The sequence below is a fragment of the Salvelinus fontinalis genome, chromosome 16, assembly GCF_029448725.1.
Source record: "Salvelinus fontinalis isolate EN_2023a chromosome 16, ASM2944872v1, whole genome shotgun sequence".
Classification (NCBI taxonomy): domain Eukaryota; kingdom Metazoa; phylum Chordata; class Actinopteri; order Salmoniformes; family Salmonidae; genus Salvelinus; species Salvelinus fontinalis.
The window spans coordinates 9,824,729-9,838,186 of NC_074680.1; the positions used below are offsets into that span (position 1 = coordinate 9,824,729).

Sequence of the window (13,458 nt, forward strand, 5' to 3'; positions counted from 1 at the left end):
ACCACGAAATTGGGGAGAAAAGGGGGTAAAATTCAACAACAAAAAAAATAAAGAAACAGTGCCAAGAGATAAGCACATCTGTTACTAGCCCAAGGCAAACAGACAACTGTTTGTGTGACAAATCTAAACATGCCGATCTGCTTTTGATGGGTTTCTGCTGATTCTTCTGAGTTGCAACAATCATATGCTCATATATCCTAATCATCATATCCTCTGTTTGCAGTGCTGATGGACTTCAAAACCTCAAAGCAATCACAATGTATGTTCTCTGGGACTTTTTTATACATTGTATTTGTTCTTATAAAGCATATTGATATGGCAAACATTGATATTTCATTCCTATTGTATTAGATCTGATAGCTTTGCACAACTATTTGGTTAAACACACAAAACCTCCTCCCCCTCTTTAAACCGATCTACTACTCAGTGGGGATATACTGTAGAATTAACTCCTAACCAACGTTCGTGGTAGGCCTAATTAGCTAACTACTTAGGACTCACACTTAACCACTCCAGTAAGGATATCAGTAGCTACTACCGTCAAACAAATGGATGAGTTTAGCCATGGTTAGTTAGTTGGAATAGAGTAGTACTGTATTTGGTGTGCTGACACTTGCCCTACCTGTTCACTCATCAGACGCGATTACTTCTTCATGACTTGTCACTGAGGGATACATTTAAGCAGCTTCCAATTTTCACAGCTGTCAACACGCCACAAGTGTCACAACAGTGTGTGACTGTCACAACGCACGCTGACATCAACGCATCAGATGGCTGCACACACAGTTCATAGTGGAAGCCACCCTGATCTCTGTGACCAATGGGAAATACTATTTATACTACTGATATATGGCTATGTATGAATTAGAGACATTGATGTATTATTCTGTTATAGTAATTTATGTGTGCTGGTATTAATGTGTTTATAGGGAGGAAATGGCGCTGGAAATGTCACAACTTCTGGCTTGGTGGGTAATGGAGAGAAATAGTTTTTTCTCGTATCAATGATCACCTGAAATTGATTAATCAAATGAATCATTCCCGAAAAATTCAAATTCATTATTAAAATTGTTTACAATTCTAGTGCGCAAAGGGAAATTAAGAGATTTTACCAAGGATGTTATCCTGTTGATCAGTTTATTGAATCTTGAAGTTAGACGTGTCTGCATGCGTGTGTGTATTTTGGGATGAAATCTGATTGTGTGCAAGCGACCACAACTATTGCACTTTGAACCCAACTAACTTCCTTAAAACTGGTTTAAGAAAGTTACTACTGCAGAAGTTACTGCAAACAACAAACACAGTTTTTTCCCCTTGGACATCAATGTACTCGCGATAAAGGAGCACAATATGTACTGCAATTGTTTTTTACCATGACGGTAAAAAAGCTACTCAGATCAGCAACAATAACGGTGGTGGGACAGCCAGTGACGCTGTTTCCCCTTACTATTGCATGCTATCTATAAAAAGCGCTCTTTGTTAGAGCTAGTTGGCCAAAGCACTTTCAAGTCACCGTGTCTAAACTCAATCTCTGTTACCCCCGGGAGCACTTTGAGGGGGTGACATGGCGACTATCCAGCGCTCAGCCCCAAAGGTCAGGTGAGCTGTCACCACCACACACAACATAGTCTCTCCCTGACATTCTTCTGTCACTCCGGTGTCTGCCCAGGCTGGCCCTCCTCTTACGGGGAGGCTTAACGTCCGACGATTGGATTAGCACTAGAAGACCCAAGGATTCCTCTACAGCGGCCCAAAGCCTTGACCCTGCCACACAGACTCCCATACAGACCTGGAGGGCCACCCGTAAATAGGGGCCAAATCCTGCCTGTTGGGTTGTTAATTCGAGATCTCAGAAGCATGCTGCGGGAGGCGGGTAAAGAGCTGCAGACTGTGCTTACCGAAGCCCAGGAACACATTGACTCAGGTTAGGTGGGGTGCGGACTAGGTTAGAGGGTGAAATGGTCACACTAAATGGCCACACGTGCAGTGGGAGTGTAATTGCCTGTGGGATGTCGGAGAGCAGTGACTAAGTCAGACACAGATTTTGCCCCACTTGGCACTTGATTCCTTTTCTGATTGTTACCAGTATTTTAGTCCTTTGAAAATGACCACCGCATCACTATGGCGGCGCCGATCCGAGCGGGGATTCCGAGACGTCCCACTGCTCTGACTTTTGAAAATGTATCATTCTCTTCTCTCCCTTCCTTGCGGGGAATGCAGGGGTCCACAGGTGCAGGCACTCAAAGCCGCCGGCGTGAGGAAGTACGACCTGAGCAAGTGGAAGTACGCCGAGCTGCGGGATGTCATCAACACCTCGTGCGGTAAGACTTTTCCCCAACCAGGGAAACCTGGGCAAGGTGGCGAGCTCTCGGGAGATTCATGATCCAGCTCTGTGCACCTCCATCACTCACGCCATCATTAATTCAGCCCCAATGTTAATAATTGAAAATCTGGCCAGTTACGCAACCTATTCAAAGGTATAGCAAATGGGTTTTCGCTCCACTCTAGACTTTCCTGCCTAGGCGTGATTTCCCCTGTAATTTTCAAAGATAGCTAAAGTGGGAGGTCATTTCGAGGAAATTGCAACCGGGCCGAAATTGATAGAGGAATTCTATTTGGGTGAGGGTGTAAGATTAAGAGCCGACAGGAGTGTACATGCAGCTGCTACGTTGATGAGGGTACAGCGGGAAATTATTACCATTTAAGGTGAATTTGTGTTTTTTCCTCTGTACCCGTTTCAATATAAAAACGTGGAGGAAAGTCTTACCGCCTCAGTCTGATTCGACATGTGTGAATAGGCGAGATGAATAGGCCAGCTGTCAGTTGGGGAGCGCTTCGTACCAACACTTCCCCTAAGAGCATGCTGTGTATCAACCAATGGCAAGCACAGCACAAACCCCTCAGATGATGGAAAATAGGGTCTAAGCTACAATATATGTGAGAAATTGACATTAAAGGAAAAAAAGTTACAATGTGTATTTAAAAGAACTTGACAATGTTTATTCAAATAAATAAAATAGTTTGACAGCCCTGTTTTTAGGCTTTTAAATGTCAAATTCAACCGTATATTTTTTCCAGTGATGAAGACATGGTTGTCTCATGGTAGGGTGGGGTATGCAAAATGGGTCAACTTTGAGCACCTCTATCTCCTAAATATTTTGTCATTCAGTTCCAAAAAGTTACTTTCTGACCACTTCTGCTATTGGCAAATACACTACATGACCAAAAGTATGGGCATTAATATGGAGTTCAGCCACAAGCATTAGGGAGGTTGGGCACTGATGTTGGGCGATTAGGCCTGGTTCGCGGTCGGCGTTCCAATTCATCCCAAAGGGGTTCGATGCGGTTGAGGTCAGGGCTCAAGATTAAGCGCGATCACGACACGCAGGTTGAAATATCAAAACAAACTCTGAACCAAGTATAATAATTGGGGACAGGTCGAAAAGCATTAAACATTTGTGGCAATTTAGCTAGCAACTGCAAGCTAGCTAGCTAAATTGCCATAAATGTTTAATACTTGCTGTTGCTAGCTAATTTGTCCTGGGATATGAACGTTGTTGTTATTTTACCTGAAATGCACAAGTTCCTTTACTCTGACAATTAATCCACGCATAAAACGGTCAACCACATAGTTTCTAGTCATTTCTCCTCCTTCCAGGCTTTTTCTTCTTTGGACATTATATGGCGATTGGCATCTAACTTTCATAATAAAGTGTATTACCATGACCGACCTCAGTTCATCTTTCAATCACCCACGTGGGTATAACCAATGAGGAGAAGGCATGTGGGTATATGCTTCTATAAACCAATTAGAAGATGGGAGAGGCAGGACTTGCACCGCATTCAGCGTCACAAATAGACCTGCATTCTATTTTAGCGCTTGGCAACGCAGACGCTCATTGGCGCTCGCGAGCAGTGTGGGTGCAATGATTGAATAACATATATGTGTACATTTATTTTGCTACGCGAGCGGTGTGGTCAGCATGTAAAGCATTTAATGAAGTTGTTTATAGTACAATATTATGAGGAATGGGAATGAGAGGGCTACTTACAGTGTCGGAAAGGGATCACGGCAGTGATTGAATGAGGGTATGAGGCATGAGTTGGTGTTCAGAGGCTTGACCAGTGCAGGACAGGATTTGACCGGGAAGACAAAAAACAATAACACAACACACTAGACTTAGACAAAAGAGCTAAGAATGAGTTCGTCCAGGCAAGGAGTAAAATCATTGATGTAATAATGTGTTTGTGTATGTGATTGACTCTACATTTTATATTTGTACACATTCAATGTGCCAGTGGATGAGCAGGCACATGAGACGTGGCTTCAGTTCATGTCAGGAGAAAGTTGACAATGGTAGTGGAGTGGAGTAGTCATCACCTCTTAATCAGGGAACAGGAGAGGACTTAGCTGTAAATACAAATAGCAGATACATTCCATAATAGCTGCGCCATCCTAGGTTTGGACAACGAGTTTCTCTATGAAGTTAAACTCAGACATCTCAAAATTCATAAAGTCCAACACAGATTGCACATCTAGCCCACTTGACACATCAAAGTAGCCCAAGAAACGTTCCTGAATAAAGCCCTGATCATCCACATACCTGACGATAACTGACAATAATTGACAACTGCAAGCAGACTGGTTGCCCCATATGTCCCAGAGTGGGGGAGCAATTTTAACCCCATGGGGCCTGGAAAACTAGGAAAACTCTGGACCCTATAAGGTATGACAGGGATTAATCAGTTGTAAAAAGGTTTTATATGGGCTATGTGGGACCAGTTTTTACTAATCAGGTCACATGGGGAGGATTAAAACCCTGTAAAAACTGCATCTACCTTATACAGTATTTGTTTATATAAATTATATTTAGACTAGATTAGGAGGTGGATTTCCTCTACCCTGACACAAAGACAACAACTGATAGACAATATAACTCTGAGCTTGCTTTATGCATGTTTGCATCATGCAGGCCTATGCAACTGTAGGCCTTATAAAACATTTTAATCGTTTTTTTAAACTATGTTGATTGATTAATTCCAGTTAATAATTTTGGATGAAAAATGTATCGGCAGCCTAGCCAGCCCAATTTTGAAAATGAACTACATTTGATCACATTCACATTTCAGCATAGGTTGTATGCAGCTGCTCTTATTAGTAGCCTACAGTTCAGCAAGTAAAGCATCGTAACGTGCTATTACCTCTGCGAGCTCCTTGTAGTTTCCCTTGTTGGCGGAACTTTCCCTCTCATCGTGTCCTCTAAAAGCAAATGCTTGCATGCCCAACAGTGGTGTTGATAAGCCGCTTGAGAAACATCCCTGCGTCTTCTTACTTTCTCGTTGTGTTGCGCAGTTTGAATACCCAGACCTTTGTCTTAATCGATGCAGCTTTTTCCCCAGAAGCATGAATCTGATGTGGTCATTTATATGCTTCCCGCTTTTGTTTTGCCATTTAGCTGAATGATCGATGTTCTTCAGGTCACTGTACCCACCTTTGGACCAAGGCTCCGACTTTCCAAAAAGCAGGCAAGGCCAGCGATACAGGCGGCTTGATGAAAGGCTCCTCGTTAACCAGCTATACGTTTGATAACAGTTGGTATTGAACGCCCTCACCTTTTCATCTTTCTTCATGAAACTGATCTCAGGCACAGGTCGACCCTCAGCCTACAAGCCTCCTAGGTTTTGTATTGAAGTCAATGTAGCCAGAGGAGGACGGAAGCTGGCTACACCACAGTGCTGTTGAAGTTATTGTAGACCTTTATTGCAAAACAGTGTATTTTAATCAATTATTTGGTGACATATTAATATATTTAGTATAGTTTTATCTAAAAATGATTACTTTTGTCATGTTTCACAATTCTTTTTTAAATGAAATTTCACTTGAGGATGGTCCTCCCCTTCCTCCTCTGAATAGAAGATAATAAAGACCTACTCTCATAACCTTAAAGGATGAGTAAGTTACAGTATTTCAGAAGCTAGCAGATTCATTACTTACCAGCAACAGCTGCAAATCCCAATAAAACTACATGATGTTTTGAAGTTCACTTTCCTTGCTTTGTCTAACAAAACTATCATGAATCTAGCAAAGAAGTTTTGTGGGTGCAGTATTTATTTCGTTTCATAGCACTAATGTTGGCTATCAAGTCTCTCACACTGGCTTTAGCTGGGGCTGCCCAGGCAAGTCTGGGGGGTTGCCTAGCAACACGTGCCTCGAAGGTAGGCAATGTCTACATGGCACGTGAAATTCCCATGATTTGTGAAAATGTATGGCCCAAACAGATAGCGCGACAGCTATCAGCTAATAGGGAGAAGTAACTAACAATACTACATTATGGCATTCATTAATCATAAAACTATTGACATATAATAGAAATTTGGCTACATATTTGGGAAAAAATGTTTATGCTCATTCACTGTGGTTAAGTTCTGTTGATGTCATCCCTGTGTAGATATTGAGCTGCTGGCGGCATGCAGGGAGGAGTTCCATCGCCGTCTAAAGGTCTACCACGCCTGGAAGGCCAAGAACAAGAAACGTGACACAGCCACGGAGCAGAGGGCCCCCAAATCTATCACAGACTACGGTGAGATACCCCATCCTGGGCTATTGTGCTACTGTAGGCTACCCTCATCAACCCAGGATTGTGTTCAGACATTAATACGTTTTGTCTTAACCCCGCTATTACCATTTCCTGTGTCCATTGCAGACATGTTTTCAACAGTACCATCCTTTTTTCATCTGTTTTCTTTCTGTGACCATATTTGACCTTGAAAGTTGTGGTACAGGTAACCAGCCAGAACAGCTTCAATGCACCTTGACATTGAAGTGTCTGGAACTATATTGGACTGATGCGACACCATTCTTCCACGAGAAATTCCTTAATGTGGTGTTTTGTTGATGGTGGTGGAAAACGTTGTCTCCGGCACCGCTCCAGAAACTCACATAAGTGTTCAACTGGGTTTGTGATCTGGTGACTGAGACGGCCATGGCATATGGTTTTCATCGTTTTCATGCCCATCAAACGATTCAGCGACCATTCGTGCTCTACGGATGGAGGCATTGTCATCCTATGTGGGTATATCCATGATAGCCAAAATAATGGCCTGCCCAGCATTTTTATACATGACCCTAAGCATGATGGGATGTTAATTGCTTAATTTACTCAGGAACCACACCTGTGTGGAAGCACCTTCTTTCAATATACTTTCCATTCCTTATTTACTCAAGTCTTTACATTATTTTGGCAGTTACTTGTACGTCCACACAGAGTACCTAATTTGCTAGCAAGGTACTCATTTGCCCACTTGTCAATGTACTTTCTCAAAGGGAAAAAGTCTCACAATTGCATTCATGTCAGATTAACATGGAGGGCAAAACCCCAAGAAGAAGCAGCAATGCTTCAGTGAGCCCCCGGTGGGTTACATGAGGTATAAACAGTGGGGTTTGTCTTCACAGCTTCACCGTCTCTTCTCCCGATAATGATGGAGGAGGATTAATGTCCACTTTATAAATTGCCTTCCTGTTATTCCTGACATTCAATTAGTGTTCTTAAAAGCCTGGCCCCAAAACCTAGCTCCCATCTGCGTCAAAAGTATTTGTTCCAATTAGACTCAGCTGCCACAACGCATCATCGGGTTTAGCTGTGCGCTACCATGACCGCTTGCTCTATCCAGTCAAGCATGGTGTATTCAACTCAGACAACAGGGGCGGTTGGAAATCATGTTTAAAGAAAGTATTATTTAGTTACATGAAAGCTACCCAGCTGTCAGCTACTCATTTGTTGATGTGAAAGCTTCTAAAAGGCATGTTGAACCCATTTTATATGCCTTTTGTTTGGCTGCAGTTCTCTCTTCTCTCGCTAATGAAAGCAGGTCTCGGCAAGTCTGCCATGTAAGAGGAGAGAAAGCAGCTTACCTGGCTTTTCACCCATAGCATTGTTTGTTTATTTTATGCCATCTTTGATGTCCCATATTTTCACAGTTTCATGTTTTTGCTTCCTTCCACCACCCTATGATTTAATCATTCAACTCAGTCATGTTCTAACACTTTGCAAATAAATTGCTTCAAACATTGCTGTGTAAATACAGTATTGCTCCGCTTACAAAAAAAATAATTCTACATTTTATTTGCCCCAGTAATCACACAATGTCATAGTAAAGCAGTATTGTGGCAGTAACAAGAACATCAAACCCGCCACACACAGCCCAACAGAACCCGGCTCCAGCCGTGGCCGCCCAGCAGCAGGAGATAGACATGAACCGCCAGCAGCGCTACTTCCGCATCCCCTTCATCCGTCCCAGTGACCAGTATAAGGATCCCCAGAACAAGAAGAAGGGCTGGTGGTACGCCCACTTTGACGGGCCCTGGATCGCCAGGCAGATGGAGCTACACCCAGACAAGCAGCCCATCCTACTGGTGGCAGGTGGGTCCCTCGGGCTAGATCAGCTTCATATGTTCTTTATATGTACATTGATGTGTTTGTAATATGAAACTCTGTGCTCTATGTCATAGTGCATGTTGTGAATGTGGTTATCCTATCCTAAAAAATTATCCCTATTCAATCATGTTATCCTTTCCTGTGTGTGTATTAAATCCTGTCCGCCCCCCCCCCCCACACACACACATCCTTAGGAAAAGATGACATGGAGATGTGTGAGCTAAGCTTGGAGGAGACGGGCCTGACCACGAAGAGGGGTGCTGAGATCCTCCCTCGGCAATTTGAGGAGGTCTGGGAACGCTGCAACGGGAACATGTACCTGCGAAACGCCATCGAAAGCAGACAGGCCAGGCCCACGTACGCCACAGCCATGCTGCAGAACCTCCTCCAGTGAACCAGAGGAGCACCCATGTCCATGGGCTCAAAAGGAATACAGTAAATAAAGGGAAGAAAGCAGAAGCACTCCCTGTTATAGCAGTCTTTGAGGCAAACTGTTATCTCACTAAGGGCATTTAAACATTTTACTTAGATTTGTTGACTTCGGTCATTTATGTTAGTTTTGTTTCTTTGTTAGTTTGCTGTGAATATACATACCAATTTACATCTCGTCTTCAAGCAATGACCTCCGCTTGAATAAAAATTTTACTACGAGGCCTTAACTATTTTATTGGTATTAATGAGAAGTTTCAGATTGGCCTTTCCTCAAGACAGTCTTAATTGTATATTCATGTTTAGCTGTTAAATGAAATCTAAGCACTGTTGGAACTATTGTATTTGATTGAATAAATTGTTGCAAATATTTGGCTTTATGACTGGAGAGCTCTAGGAATAATTGATTTTGTCGACACATTTTCAGGATAATGCAGCTGCAATGTTCCTCTGTCCATAGGGCTGGTATTTCCATAATGCTGGGGCAGGTTGTATCCTTGATGTTGAATTTGTTGTTGTTATTTTTTTAAAGAAAGCTTATTTTACATTTTGTATTTTCATGACAATGAAGCGCACCAGCTCACATCTTTTAACAATGGACATTGCAGGACTTTTGCAATGATAGATGATTCATAGGAAGGCAGATGACATGATATATTTATCAAAAATAACATCTTGTTTATGACTTTGTCGAAGACTATTTTGAATGTCATCGTTAACCATACAGGAGGTTAGTTAGAGCACAAACCTCTTTGGGGTGTGTAGTGAAAATATACACTTTCCGATAATGGCATAGTGAAAGAAATCGGAGTCACTGTATTTGTATTCCATAGTGACAGATTGTATTTTCATCTAATAACTCCTTTTTAAAAGAAATTGTAGAATTTGTAAACGTCTTTTCATAGAGGGAACTCCCAAGCACTTTCTGTTCACCACTAATATAAAACACTAAAAACCGAATTGTCCAACTATTTTAATAACATTGTTGAAAGTTTAAGGTTTCTAGGTGTGAATTGTATTGGTCTTTCAATCTAGATTGCTAGACTTCTTTTGCCTATCCTTGATGTTCTGATATGAGTAATTCATCTCATTGTGGACCCCCAGTTATAATTTATTAACAATTTGATAATGAGTGATCTAATTGTTTGTATTCTTTTCTGTATATTAAAATTGTTTTGCGATTTCAGATTCAACTTCAATTGTATGCTGAGTATTGTACTGCAATATAGGAAATAAATGCATTCAACCTTTTATCATTGTGTAGACTCTAGTTAATAGCAAGACTTTCCCATTAAGTCAGGTCTTCTATTAGTACCTCCTTAAACGGCTTAGATACTGTAATCAATTAGCTAGTCTAACAAGATGACTGATTAAGAATGAATGATGAAAAAATTGTGGTCCTCATGTTGTATTACTGATCCAAATGAAGCTATGAAGAGCAGTAAAAATAAAAACTTGACTTTGAATGGATCTTCTAATAATCATGAGAAAATAACAATCCGATGATCGAAAAACAATTGAAATGCATTGTGATTGTTAGCAATTCAATGAAATAACCAATTGATCTCCCAAAAAACTTTGTAGGAAAATACTTTATTTTTTACTATCAAATGTAAGAGTGTAAAAAAAATCTTTGCACATCCTCCAAGTGTGTTTTGATCCTGTACTCAAAACACAAGTAATTGGTGGAAATGTATTGACCAATAGTATAGGACTGACTTTTTCTTCACACAGAAGTATTGCTACATTTTTCACCTACTCAACACTAGGCTATAATCACATACAAGAGTATTGCTTCAAAACAAGACTGGAGTCAAAGTTCACATTCATTTTCTTTTTTGGGACACTGAACACAAGTTAGAATAACATTGAAACAACAATCTCATCTATGGTCATGATACCACCATGTGTATCAATGTGTAAATAAATTCCTCATTGTGAGGAAAGAAAACAACCTTTGTGAAGGATATACAGTGTCTGAAAAACATTCCTAGCCTTCAATATATAACCTAGCCGTTAATATGTACAGTTTAACACAGCTGTCTGAAATTATGCATCCTATCCTAGGTACATTTCACCATGTAATTCCAGTAATAGAGGAGTCCACTGCCATGACATGAATATACAGCTCAAGTTCAAAGCAACCGAGACTTATGTTGCTTTTAAAGTCTGTGTGTAGACTGGCAAGAGATGAGCCATCAAAGAACAATTACCTCAAAGCATTCGTTATCTGAAGCCCTTAACAGGCAACAAGTTCGGTATTAATTTGGTGGTCGCCACAACTGAAAAGGGGACAAGTGAAAAAGGGTATACCAAATGTTATTCCATGTCACAAATTGCATATAACCTTTGTAATCATATTGAACTGTGAAATAGTATATCCAGAATAGTGGTAAATTATATAAATATATCCCAATTAAATTGTCAAATGATACATGCTCAACGGTATGTCATTATTAAACACCACTTCAAATAAATTAATATGTGCTAAATGTCAAGGTGAAATTATCCCTTAATGACTAAAACAGCTGATTATAGCATGCCAGACTAATTTACATACACTAACTTCAAAAGTTTGGGGTCACTTAGAAATGTCATTGTTTTTGAAAGAAAAGCAACAAAAAAAACTCCATTAAAATAACATCAAATTGATCAGAAATACAGTGTAGACATTGTTAATGTTGTAAATGACTATTGTATCTGGAAACGGCTGATTTTTAATGGAATATCTACATAGGCGTACAGAGGCCCATTATCAGCAACCATCACTCCTGTGTTCCAACAGCACATTGTGTTAGCTAATTCAAGTTTATCATTTTAAAAGGCTACTTGATCATTGGAAAACCCTTTTGCAATTATGTTAGCACAGTTGAAAACTGTTTTGCTGATTAAAGAAGCAATAAAACTGTCCTTCTTTAGACTAGTTGAGTATCTGGAGCATCAGCATTTGCGGGTTCGATTACAGGCTCAAAATGGCCAGAAACAAAGACTTTCTCCTCAAACTCGTCAGTCTATTCTTGTTCTGGGGAATGAAGGCTATTCCATGCGAGAAATTGCCAAGAAACTAAAGGTCTCGTACAACGCTGTGTTCTTTTGCCCATCTTGATCTTTTATTTTTATTGGCCAGTCTGAGATATTGCTTTTTCTTTGCAACTCTGCCTAGAAGGCCAGCATCCCGGAGTCGCCTCTCACTGTTGACGTTGAGACTGGTGTTTTGCGGGTACTATTTAATGAAGCTGCCAGTTGAGGACTTGTGAGGTGTCTGTTTCTCATACTAGACACTCTAATGTACTTGTCCTCTTGCTCAGTTGTGCACTGGGGCCTCCCACTCCTCTTTCTATTCTGGTTAGAGACAGTTTGCATTGTTCTGTGAAGGGAGTAGTACACATCATTGTACGAGATCTTCAGTTTCTTGGCATCTTCAGTTTCTTCTCACACGGAATAGCCTTCAGTTCTCAGAACAAGAATAGACTGACGAGTTTCAGAAGAAAGGTCTTTGTTTCTGGCCATTTTGAGCCTGTAATCGAACCCACAAATGCTGATGCTCCAGATACTCAACTAGTCTAAAGAAGGACAGTTGTAATGCTTCTTTAATCAGCACAACAGTTTTCAGCTGTGCTAACATAATTTCAAAAGGGTTTTCTAATGATGAATTAGCCTTTTAAAATTATAAACTTGGATTAGCTAACACAACATGCCATTGGAGTGATGGTTGCTGATAATGGGCCTCTGTACGCCTATGTAGATATTCCATTAAAAATCAGCCGTTTCCAGCTACAATAGACATTTACAATACTAACAATGTCTACACTGTATTTCTGATCAATTTGATGTTATTTTAATGAACCATTTTTTGTTGCTTTTCTTTCAAAAACTAGTACATTACTAAGTGACCCCAAACTTTTGAACGTTAGTGTATATTACAAACAATGTACATTATGGTTGTTTTTAGGTTATCTTGTAGACAATCATTTGGTGAATAATTTCACTTTAGCATGCAGTAATATTGCAATTATCATTCACATCCATTTTAAAATAAATCCTACTCGTAAGTAATTATGCTCGTGTTAGATGGAAAATGTCACAACCAGTAATTTACTTTTACATTTTCTGAATCATACTTTTTGATTTGAAGAAATACAATGGAAAGCTGAAAAATATGATTTGGTTAAGTAATACATCTGAATCAACCTTATCAATTCATGTCTTACCTTCTAATGATTTTAAATGCTTTTCCAAGGAAGTATTTAAAGTAATATTTAAACCTATTTGCACATGGTACAATATGACTCGTTCAAACTGAGCCCAAGATCAGATTTTTGTCCTTACCTTGTGTGGTATACGGTGATGTAAATCTACCATTTCAGAGACTAGCTTGTCGTGTCTGGTTGTGTAGAGCTGTCTGGGGATCTGTGAAAAAGCATAAGAGAAACACAGCTTTACACTGTTCATAGTTCAAAAGGAACTCACTAGAAGCGTTTTAAAAGGCTGAGCAAAGGGGTATGCAGGCAAGCGTTTGGCACTAAATATAATTTCAAGGGGAGACATCATTGAGGATGGAGGTTGGGTAATATTTTTCTGCAATGATGATAAA

The 13,458-nt window shown here is 40.3% G+C and overlaps 1 protein-coding gene and 1 pseudogene across 4 annotated transcripts in view; one reads left to right on the top strand and one right to left on the bottom strand.

Annotated features, from left to right (window-relative positions):
• LOC129812612 (unconventional myosin-VI-like) overlaps positions 1–10,115 on the top strand; it is an 81,645-nt gene extending 71,530 nt beyond the window's left edge. For 2 of the 4 annotated variants that reach the window (XM_055864319.1, XM_055864320.1), the window contains 4 exons: positions 2,221–2,321; positions 6,450–6,581; positions 8,202–8,420; positions 8,630–10,115. In XM_055864319.1, coding sequence (XP_055720294.1) covers positions 2,221–2,321; positions 6,450–6,581; positions 8,202–8,420; positions 8,630–8,829 — 652 coding nt within the window. In that variant the 3' untranslated portion in view covers positions 8,830–10,115. Of the gene's footprint in view, positions 1–223; positions 260–929; positions 969–2,220; positions 2,322–6,449; positions 6,582–8,201; positions 8,421–8,629 lie in introns of all 4 variants that reach the window. The other 2 variants (XM_055864317.1, XM_055864318.1) reach the window with 2 other exon arrangements.
• Positions 10,116–10,536: 421 nt separating this feature from the next.
• LOC129812483 (interphotoreceptor matrix proteoglycan 1-like) overlaps positions 10,537–13,458 on the bottom strand; it is a 59,276-nt pseudogene continuing 56,354 nt past the window's right edge.